The following is an 11,584-nucleotide window of genomic DNA, read 5'->3' on the forward strand; positions in this document are numbered from 1 at the left end:
CTGCTCAACAGGTAATCTTATACTCATCTGTGAGCATTACCAGATGTTCCAGCTTAAACAATCAAACAACTCAACTCCATCATTAAATAACTACTGTACAACTAAAGGAACAATAACACATCAGGCACACACAATTACCAATACATACAAATATTGTACCTTGAAGAAAAATAAAAAACAAAACAAAAGTCTCCATCTTGATAAGACTTCACAACCTTCTCAATAATGCATTTTGGATGTTTAGTGCTGTGATTGTGATCAATGAAATGGCAATGCAGGTAATGTCTTGTCTGCGGGTGGCCATTTTGTTTTTACTCACTCTAATCCTTAACACTCTGGCAGCATCTGAAATCGCATACTTCCCTACTATATAGCAGCCTAGGTGATGACTGAATTCACAGTAGCTACTCATAAAAGAGTAGGCAAAAAGTACCCGGATGACCTACTACTTCAGCTGAGATTCTGAAGTGTGCATACTATGGACACTTTATAATCCCATGAGGCCACATGGGAGGATTTATGAATGGCAGTGAAGCGACATAAATGACACCGGTAGGTCACATGATAATGATAGCATGGCGAATTTAGTACATCCAGATTACATTCATACACATATAGAACATACTTTTTTTTAGCAGTCATTCAAAATATTCAAAATAAGTACCTTCTTAAGAGCGTATGAGATTTGGGATGCAGACTCTAAGTTTTCCCAACAAACAGTAAAAAAAAAAAAAAAACATGGACAAAATCAAGTGAGACCATTTGAAAAGTGCCCAAAACCTCTTTAAATCTATCCCTAGCTAATCAGCTTGTTGGTTTAAGCAGGGTTTAGTGCTCTCACCAGCACAATCATCAACAAGCAATTTCTTATTATTTTCTGCATGTTCCAATAGTCCTGCTGAAAAAGCATCCTAAATCAGCCCAAAATTGCAAGTCTAAATTAGCAAGCTAGTCTCCCAGCCTGACCAATCTAACCATGCTGAGAGACCAGCAAACCAGCTTAGTTCGGTTTAGACGGTTTTTATCAGCAGAAATTTTTTCCTAAATAATTGATTGTAGCCTATGTCGTCACTAACAGACAGTAATAAATAATCTACTCGGAAAATCAAACTGATTAGCAGGGTATACACCCCACAGAGGTGTAGTTGCGCTGTTTCGCCGCTGCTGAAGGGGGCGCTCTGACACTCTGTGCACCTCATGTCACTGTTTATGCGCAGACCTCGCCGAGTCGCCGATGCCACTTACTTCCGCCGGTTAGACAGCGAACAGATTTCTAAACTTACACTCCTGAAGAAACTTTTAAACAGCATTGTACCTCCCTTTCAAACGTTTTTGCTCTTATGTTTTATTTTATGCGGGTGTAGGTTGCCTTTTGGCCATGCTTGTACTCCCTGAGAGATAAAGCTGCACAGATATGAACATGAGAAGTGTTTAAATGAACGTCCAGGTAAGAGATGCATAACTTAATCAACTGCGTGTGTTTTGGTGTTTATACTGATGTTTTATTTTGCTGAATTTTTAAAAGAGCTTATTTTAAGCTTTAAGTATATAATAAACCCGAAAAAGCAACAAAAGAGTCATAGCAGGAAGATCTGTCTGTTTATGCATCTGATTGTCTGCCTATTTGTTTGTTTTTTGTATATAAAGTAGATCTACTCTAACGTTACTTGCTTTGCATTTATCAAGTTATTATGATCCAATAATGTCTTAGTTTCTCATTTGCAATGGTACAGCTGCTATTATGGCTACCTTTCTGTCTATATATTTGTATTATAAAAAGTATTTATATAAATATATTTTGCAGGGACATCTGCTCTGCCTGCTTTACATTTATTAACTTGATTTCTCTTTTGCTGTTGTAAAGTTGTCATCATGGCTCCCTGCCTGTCTGTTTGTTTATATTTTTGCAAGTATAATATACAATAATTTTGTCGTGAGATCTGCCCTTTCTGCTTTTCATTTATTAACTTCATTATTAATCTCTTCCAATAATGTTTTAATTTCACATTTGCATTGGTAAAGCTGTTAGTATGGCTACCTACCAGCCTAATTGTTTATTATTAGCATTATATAAAACTACTTTGTAGAGAGATCTGCTCCCCTGCATTTATTAACTTGGTTATTTAATTTCTCATTTACAGTGGTAACGCTGTTATTATGGCTGCTCACCGCAACACTACATCGGAGGACAGTTTCTCCACTCTGAAGCCGAGACGCATCCAGAACCAGAATGTGGTCTACAGGCTAGAGAGGCGTCGGATCTGCTCCGGTCCACTCGGGGCTCATTGGTACCGGGTGCGCTGTTTCCACCAGAACCTGTTCCCCAACTTCACAGTGGTCAACGTGGAGAAGCCGCCCTGCTTCCTGCGCAAGTTCTCCCCTGACGGACGATGCTTTATTGCGTTCTCCTCTGATCAAACTTCCTTGGAAATCTACGAGTACCAGGGATGCCAAGCCGCTGAAGATCTTCTCCAGGGTCAGGAGGGAGAAACGTTGGCCAATGGGAACGACCAGCGCTCCCTCAACATCAGAGGCAGACTCTTCGAACGCTTCTTCTCCCTGCTCCACGTCACCAATGTGGCCTCCAACGGTGAGCACTTGAATAGAGAGTGCAGTCTTTTCACCGACGACTGCCGCTATGTGATCGTCGGCTCTGCTGCCTACTTGCCAGAAGAACCTCATGCACACTTTTTCGAGGTGTACAGAAACAACGAATCCGTGACACCAAACCCACGCTCACCTCTTGAAGACTACTCGCTGCACATCATAGACCTGCACACGGGCCGACTGTGTGATACACGCACCTTTAAGTGTGACAAAATCATCCTGTCACACAATCAAGGACTGTACCTGTACAGAAATATACTGGCTGTGCTTTCTGTGCAGCAACAGACCATTCATGTTTTTCAGGTAAGAGTAACTGCGTCTAAGACTTCACTGTCCAGCACAAATCTCTCAGAACTGTCTCTAAAATGTTGTATTTGTATCTTATTTTTATTCCCTGTCAGTTCTCTATTGTTCATCAAACAGAATTTTATTTTGTCAGACCATGGTGTCCCAAGGGGGGTGACACAGGTTTGAATTTGGCTTGTCATTTTGCCAGTCCCATCACCACATTTGTACCCATTTTTTACTTATTTTTTGCCATTTCTGTACATTTTGGACAAATAGAAATACCAAAAATGCTATTAAAGAGATAACTACACTCAGCAGCCACTTTATTAGGTACACCTTGCTGGTATTGGGTTGGACCCTCTTTTGCCTTCAAAACTGCTTTAATTCTTCGTGGCATAGATTCAAGAAGGTACTGATTTTGGTCCATATTGACATGATAGCATCACGCAGTTGCTGCAGATTTGTCGGCTGCACATCCACGGTACGAATCTCCCATTCCACCACATCCCAAAGATGCTCTATTGGATTGATATCTTGAGACTGTGGAGGCCATTTGTATAGTGAACTCATTGTCATGTTCAAGAAACCAGTTTAAGATGATTTAAGCTTTGTGACATGTTGCGTTATCCTGCTGGAATATTTGGTCATAAAGGGATTGACATGGTCAGCAACAAAGGCTGTGGCATTTAAATGGTCATTGGGGCCCAAAGTGTGCCACATATGCACACATATCTGTACCTGAATACACTACAGTTAGACCTTACTTTATTTGATGCAAGGCAGGATGGATCCATGCTTTCATGCTGTTTACGCCAAATTCTGACCCTACCATCTGAATGTCGCAGCAGAAATCGAGACTCATCAGACCACGCAACATTTTTCCAATCTTCTATTGGCCAATTTTGGTGAGCCCATGCAAAATGTTGCCTCAGTTTCCTGTTCTTAGCTGACAGGAGAGGCACCGCTGTGTCTGCTGCTGTAGCTAATCTGCTTCATGGTTTGACGTGTTGTGCGTTCTGAGATGCTCTTCTGCAGACCTCTGTTGTAACGTCATTTGAATTAATGTTGCCTTTCTATCAGCTCGAACCAGTCTGGCCATTCTCCTCTGACCTCTGGCATCAAGGCATTTTCGCCCACAGAACGGCTGCTCACTGGATATTTTCTCTCTTTCAGACCTTTCTCTGTAAACCCTATAAATAGTTGTGTGTGAATTTCTGTAGATCAGCAGTTTCTGAAATACTCAGAACATCCAGTCTGGTACCAATAACCATGCCACATTAAAAGTCAATTAAATCACCATTCTTCCCCATTCTGATGCTCATTTTGAACTTCAGCAGATCGTCTTGACCATGTCTACGTGCCTATGTGCATTGAGTTGCTACCATTTGCGTTACTGAGCAGTTGAACAGGTGTACCCAATAAAGTGGCCGGTGAGTGAATGGATGCTACTCAAATGGAAGGCTGCATATAGGTGAGATATGCAGATATTACGTCATCAGGCTCTGTGGAAAGCCATTTCAATTTGAAGGATACTTGCAAGGCAGTCTTCGTTGTGTCGTTCATTTAGCACATTTTGAAGAATGCATCAAGTGTATCCTTCACGTCCATCAGTCACTCACAATTCTTTGCACACATTCCAGTTCACGAAAAAGAACTGACAGAAAATGAGTTCATTATGAAATGTAAGATTAAGATAATTAATCACTTAAAGGAGAAGTTCACTTTTAAAATGAAAATTCTGTCATCATATAATCACCCTCATGTTGTTTCAAACCTGTATGAATTTCTTTCTTCTGCTGAACAGAAAGGAAGATATTTAGAAGAATATCAGTAACCAGGCAGTTTTTGGGTCCCATTGACTTCCATAGTAGGAAAAAAATATACTATGGAAGTCAATGGGACCCAAAAACTGTCTGGTTACTGATATTCTTCTAAATATCTTCCTTTCTGTTCAGCAGAAGAAAGAAATTCATACAGGTTTGAAACAACATGAGGGTGATTATATGATGACAGAATTTTCATTTTAAAAGTGAACTTCTCCTTTAACACTACACTGCCATAATGTCAGTCAATGGAACACCACAGACAGTTGTCATTCACTCTATTGCATTAATAGTATTTTTCACAAATTGAGTTTTAATAGTATTTTCCTGCCATGACTATCGGGGTAGAAACATGTGTGACATAGCCATGCATTGACAATTGTTTATCAAAGTACATTTATTTTGTCAGACCATGTTGCTCAGGTGGGCGGCAGGTTTCAACCCAGTTTGGTATGTTTGACTGGTCCAATCCATTCTCCATCATTTTCTGTAATTTCTCTACTGTTTGTACAAATAAAAATTGGAAAAAGACAAATAAAGTGCCCCGCCCCCCCTTTTATTACTAGTATTGACCCAAAAATATTTACACTAAATTATTAAACTATATTAATTTTCGATCCTTCCTCCTGCCCAGGTGACACCAGAAGGAACCTTCCTTGACGTGCGCACCATCGGCCGTTTTTGTTACGAGGACGACCTGCTGACGCTGTCTGCGGTTTACTCCGAGGCCCAGGCTGAAGGCCAGCCCGGTTTCTCCCGCCTTTATAAGGAGAAAACCATCAACTCCTTGAAACACCGTCTTCTGGTGTACCTGTGGAGGAGGGCAGAGCAGGACGGCAGCGCCACGGCCAAGCGGCGGTTCTTTCAATTCTTCGATCAGCTCAGGCAGCTGCGCATGTGGAAGATGCAGCTCCTGGACGAACATCACCTGTTCATCAAGTACACCAGCGAAGATGTAGTCACACTGAGGGTCACCGACCCCTCGCAGGTAAAAAAAAACAAAAAAAACACATGCACTGGAGTAACCAGAGACTGAATCAGATATGCCCTTGCTGGCGTCATCGCTTAATCTTTGCTAGTGTAAGATAATGGCCCGGTTTCACAGACAGGACTTAGATTAAGCCAGGATTAAGCCTTAGCTCAATTAGGACATTTAAGTAGCTTTTGTAAATGTGCCTCAGAGAAAAACATTACTGGTGTGCATCTTGAGACAAAACAACGGCACTGATATATTTTAAGATTTGTCAGTGCAAGTTGCTTTCAGTTAAGACAACTCAAACATGCATTTTAGTCTGGGATTAGCTTAAGCCTTGTCTGTAAAACCATAATGTTTATTATTATCGTTTTGTTGTGAATTTCTAAACAGGTGGGATTTGTGTTAAGTCATGTTTGGTGGATCGGTTGTGTAGTCGATAGTTTCTATGAAACCATCAATGTGTAAACTACCGTCTCATTCTCCTCTCTTCATTTTTAGCCCTCTTTCTTCGTGGTTTACAATATGCTAACCACCGAGGTTATTGCAGTTTTCGAGAACACTTCTGACAAACTTCTGGAGCTTTTTGAAAACTTCTGCGACCTCTTCCGTAACGCTACACTCCACAGCGAGGCTGTGCAGTTCCCCTGCTCCGCTTCCAGCAATAACTTTGCCCGTCAGGTACAACGCAGGTGAGATATAAATATCAAGCATTGCCAAATTCACAAGCCACGGTTTGATGGTCGAGCGAGAGGAGGCCTGCCTCACTTTTTCTCACAAAAGGCCTGATAATGACTTAGCATAAATGTGCAGCTCTACATATTGGGTGAGAACTCACTCATGCTGACACCTTTTGATATTAAAAACTTGAATTATGTCTCAAATGCAGGCTGCTTTAAAAAAGTTTCTGAAACTTTAAGTGAGGCAGGCAGACTTTTGTTTGTACACTACCATTCAAACATTCTCTTATGCTCATAAGTCTCTTATGCTCACCAAGGCTGCGTATTGTGAAATATTATCACAGTTTAAAATAACCATTTTCTATTAAAACATATTTTAAAATGTGATTTATTCCTGTGAAGCAAAGCTGAATTTTCAGTATCATTACTCCAGTCTTCAGTGTCACATGATCCTTCAGAAATCAGTCTAATATAATGATTTAGTGGTCAAAAACTATTATTGTTATTGATGTTGAAATCAATTGTGCTCCTTAATGTTTTTGTGGAAACTGTGATGCAATTTTTCAGGATTCTTTGATAAATATAAAGTAAAAAAAAACAGTATTTATTTGAAATAGCAATTTTTTGCAACATTATAAATGTCTTTACAGTCACTTTTGATCAATATAACGCATCCTTGCTGAAAGAATAACATTTTCTTTAAAAAAAAACTGACCCAACAGTTGTGTACATAGTGTCTAAACCAGATTTTTTTATTTTATTATTGCTGACAAAAGTATTTATCAAACTAAATATTTTTTTTTACCTATCATATCTTGTAATTTTGTATAAATTACAAGTAATACAATTTGTATAAACTTATAATAATAATCTTGTAATATTTCACCTCCCCCTACCAAGGTGACAAGCTCTCTCTTCCATTTTGATCCAAGGTTTTTTCCTAAGCAGCTGTTTCTTGGTTTCTATTTGTTTGCCATCACATTTGGTAGCACCGCCCACACTGAAGGGGTTTTGCTGTTTAACTCTTTGCCTGCCAGCTTTTTTTTTTCTTTTAAGTTGCCAGCCACCAGCAGTTTTTGATTTTTCACAAAAATGTCATGGCCCCCAGAATATTATTTTGTATGAATATCTGAACATGCAATTTCTCAAAAGAAAGAACAGACCCTCTGCTTTAAAAAACAAAAACAAAAAACATTTTATTCTAGCTTCATACATTCTTTTTGTTAATCAACACTTGAATGTGGGTAATTTTCATAATAAAAAAGCAACAATTTGAGCAAAAAGCTGAGAAAATCATGTTTTTGTCAAAAGCTACATCTGGATGGGATTCAGAATGAGGATCAAATCACAGATGGAGTAGATCGAGTCCATCAACATCCCCAAAGCTTGCACAGTCCTACAGCCCGTCCTGGGTCAACATTTCATTCAGTAACGTTAGGCAGTTTTGATTTATATGCTGTTTAATGTTCGTGATCGTGTTATTTTACATATGCATATGACTGCATTGTGAGAGAGCTTGTCTCTGCTTTTTCTTGGTCTGTGTTTTGATCAGGAGATTCAGTACTCGTTCAGAAGACGCTTAATAGCGCCCCCTACCGTATAACAGTGAAAACACGGATACCCGGGAAAAAATTCCACGTTTGGCGGGGAAAGAGTTAATTAATGTGAGTTCCATAAGTCTGCACATTATTTATGGTCAGGTTTGTTTGTGCGCAGGTTCAAAGACACCATCGTGAATGCCAAATACGGAGGGCACACAGAAGCGGTCCGAAGGCTTCTTGGGCAGCTGCCCATCAGTGCTCAGTCTTACAGCAGTAGCCCGTATCTGGATCTTTCCCTCTTCAGCTACGATGACAAGTGGGTGTCTGTCATGGAGCGGCCAAAGACCTGTGGCGATCATCCCATACGGTACCTCTAAGCTTAAGAGTCCCTTCTGTTAAATATTATTTAAAAACATTTTTGACTTTTAAAGCATTCCTGAATATTATTGAGTTTTTATTTTATCCTTAAATGTAGATATACGCACAGACTAAATATTGTTGACAAAGAGAGTGAATTGCAGAAGAGGCCAGAATGTACGCCCACTTTCCCAGTATAGTGAAAAATGAGGCCCAGCGTGAGGTCTACATCAACTTCCTTGTTAAATCTTGAAACACTGATGTGTAGTTTCATGCCATGACAGGCGATAGTTAAAACACTTCCTGAGAGCTCTCAAAAATTTCAAACTGACAAATGTTACCATAATTTTCTGACAGTTCACTTATGCTGTAAAATACACGGGTTTCTTGCTGTCGCCATGCCATTTGCCATCATAATAAACTGGCACTGCTTTTTTCCCCTCCCGCAGGTTCTACGCGAGGGACTCTGGATTGCTGAAATTTAAGATCCAGGCAGGCCTGCTGGGCAGACCCATTAACCACGCTGTCAGGAGACTGGTCGCGTTCACCTTCCATCCCTTCGAGCCCTTCGCCATCTCTGTGCAGCGCACCAACGCCGAATACGTTGTCAACTTTCACATGCGCCACGTATGCGTATGATATTGCATGTGTGAGTACAGATGTGTGATTTGAGAGACTCATGGAGTTTTTTTTTTTTTTTTCGTCTTTTTATACATCCTTTTTTATATTAAAGTTTTATTTATTACAAATGTGATGTCTTTCATGCACATACACTAAATGCTTTTATATATTTGATCTTTTTTAACTAAGTTTACTAAGCAGTGTGCAAAATAAATCAAATTTCTAATATTTATATTATAGTATTGTATTGTTTTATAGTGTGTATTGTCTTTTCTCGCTGAAAGTGAAAGGTTATTGTCAAAACAGATGACAGAACATTAAGATATTCACAGTTGACATTCATCTACTGCCATTTTTAAATAGCTGAGAAAGTATAGAATATGCTAATGCCCCCTTTTAGCAGTTTTCCCCCTCAAAAGCCTAATGAAATAGTTCAGCTTCCATTACCTAGCCAGCTCCCACTGTCGACCAGCATTAACCAAAAAACAAACAAAAAAACGGAGGTGGGTTCGAAGCACACAACACCACACCAACACTAATGCCATAATAACAACAAAAACTAATTCTGAAAATGATTCATTATAGCCAGTTTACTAAGTGAGAAGCTTCCCTGTGGGAATACGATTGTTCAGTTGATAGAGCAGAGGTTGAAGAAAATGCATCTGTTTTAACAAGCACTTCAGCGCTGATTGAAGGACAATTTTAAATACGGGAGATTGTGACAGCTTTAAAACGGCTGTGTTGTGAACTTCCACTCGGAGGGAGGGGGAAGATTTCCCCCCCTTCATAATGAAGAAAAACAATTAGAACTAATAAATCGAACGCATAAATCCCAGGCGACTCATGTTTGGAGTCGTTTGTCTCGGTGGGAAAGGACTATGTCAAATTTCCCCCCACCAGTCTAAAAGCTTTCTTTTCTTGAAGTTCCCCAGAGTGCCATTTTTTTTTGAGTGGACCCCTAAGTGCAACTACTGTAAGTGTAATCATTCTCTCAAGGCTTTATGAATACGAATCCCTGATATCCCGCTAGTTACTGACAGAAATTTCCCGTCCGGTGAGATGGCCGCGTTCTTGTAGGTGCTCCAGGCACGGTTGTGCGCGGGGCCCCTGAACGCAGGAATGAATGCTTTTAGCCGTGGACCGGATTGAAAAGTGTGATCCTAGGGTTCGGCGTGGGCGGGAGTGGGAGGGTGTCGACTGTGCTTCGTAGGGCTTCTCTCTCATTTAATTCATCTGTAATGGTGCTGCCGCGGTACGGAACAAAAAAAATCTTACCAGGGTTATAATTTCCCTGCGCAATCAGTTCAGTTTTGCGCTGCATGGAGAAAAAAAGAGAAAGAAGAGAGGGAGAAAGAAAGGTGAAACGCACGGAACACTTGATTGAGGAGAAAATTAAGTGAAACGGTGTGAATTGTGATTGCATTATTCAACGTTTTCCATCGCATTCTTCCTCCTTTTGTGTCTCTATTATGCGTCGCGTTGACCTGTCCCCATCGCAAATGATCCACATTGCTCCGGGTATGAGATAATTAATTAGATAAAGAGAGAGAAGAACTAAAACATTTACCACAACAGAATTGGTTGCCGACAGAGATGTTATGCCATGCTCTTTCAGTCCGACCTCGTCGCGAGCTTTAATAGCTGTCATTGTTGTGGCTGCCTGCGCTGTTAGAAAGAGAGAGCGCGTCTTTCATTGCAGTCTTTATCGCTCTGGTTTAAAAGGTGTTACTGAACCCTAACCATCCATCATGGGCGCGCTTTGTAAAACATGGGATATATGTGTGTTTTCAATTGAAAATCTGTGCTTTTTCTCCAACCTAGTGACTTATTAGAAGGAACAGTTAAAGTAGCTTGACATTTCAACTTGCTTCATGGGTTTTTATAGAGGCTCTGCCACATGTGAAGTTGCAGAACTCATTGCATAGGTCACTTGTCTTCTTCCCTAACTTGTCACAAAGCCTTTTACGATATACAATTACAATCCCTTTTAGTCTATTTTGAAGTTAGAGTTAGTTGCAGTATTTTGCAGTTTGAAACTTATAATGATTGTGTATGTCTGGCTGGTTCTCACTTCTGAACGACTTTAACTTATATAAGAACTACAACTTCAAGATTTCTTTTCATTTAAATGTACCGACAGACTACTCTAGGTAATGGCATAAAACAAAAATAGTAGTTAGAAATTCAGTTCAGCATAATTTTAGCATGCTTGTACTTTGTAAGTTGACAAATCAACTGAGCTGAATGTTGGTGCACTCTTAAAATTCTCCAATAGAGAAGTTGTCTTAAGGGCTACGTTTCAGTTACTAGAATGTCTGATATATTTTTACATTTATTTATGACTTGATTTATAAATTAAAATACTAATTGTATAAATTAAAACAGGATTGGATTTTTTTTGTGTGTGTGTGAATGTATGACTTGACTTGAGTCAAAACTATTTAATTTTATAGATTAATCATACTAGTTAAAATAGCGGTTTGGGAAACAAGTGCACACAACACCGGCATACATTCAAGCAAAACTTGTACCTTTTACATTTTTGTTGTCTAATTATTTTTTTCTTCCCCAGATGCCTTTTATTAGCAGGTTCCATTGTGACAACTTACCTCATACAGTGTGACAACATGCCCTGATTTTTTTTTTTTTTTTTTCTTGGTCAATAACGCAGGATTTTTCAATTTGTTCTTTGTT

At 39.6% G+C, this 11,584-nt stretch overlaps 1 protein-coding gene across 1 annotated transcript; it reads left to right on the forward strand.

The window, feature by feature from the left end:
* Positions 1–1,215: 1,215 nt before the first annotated feature.
* det1 (DET1 partner of COP1 E3 ubiquitin ligase) lies at positions 1,216–9,435 on the forward strand. The gene is made up of 6 exons (XM_084095403.1): positions 1,216–1,447; positions 2,142–2,910; positions 5,353–5,706; positions 6,193–6,383; positions 8,088–8,279; positions 8,719–9,435. The coding sequence occupies exons 2-6, from the start codon at positions 2,158–2,160 to the stop codon at positions 8,906–8,908; spliced, it is 1,680 nt and encodes a 559-aa protein (XP_083951529.1). The 5' UTR covers positions 1,216–1,447; positions 2,142–2,157; the 3' UTR covers positions 8,909–9,435.
* The last annotated feature ends 2,149 nt before the right edge of the window (positions 9,436–11,584 follow it).

The sequence above is a fragment of the Abramis brama genome (assembly GCF_963993115.1).
Source record: "Abramis brama genome assembly, chromosome: 20".
NCBI lineage: Eukaryota > Metazoa > Chordata > Actinopteri > Cypriniformes > Leuciscidae > Abramis > Abramis brama.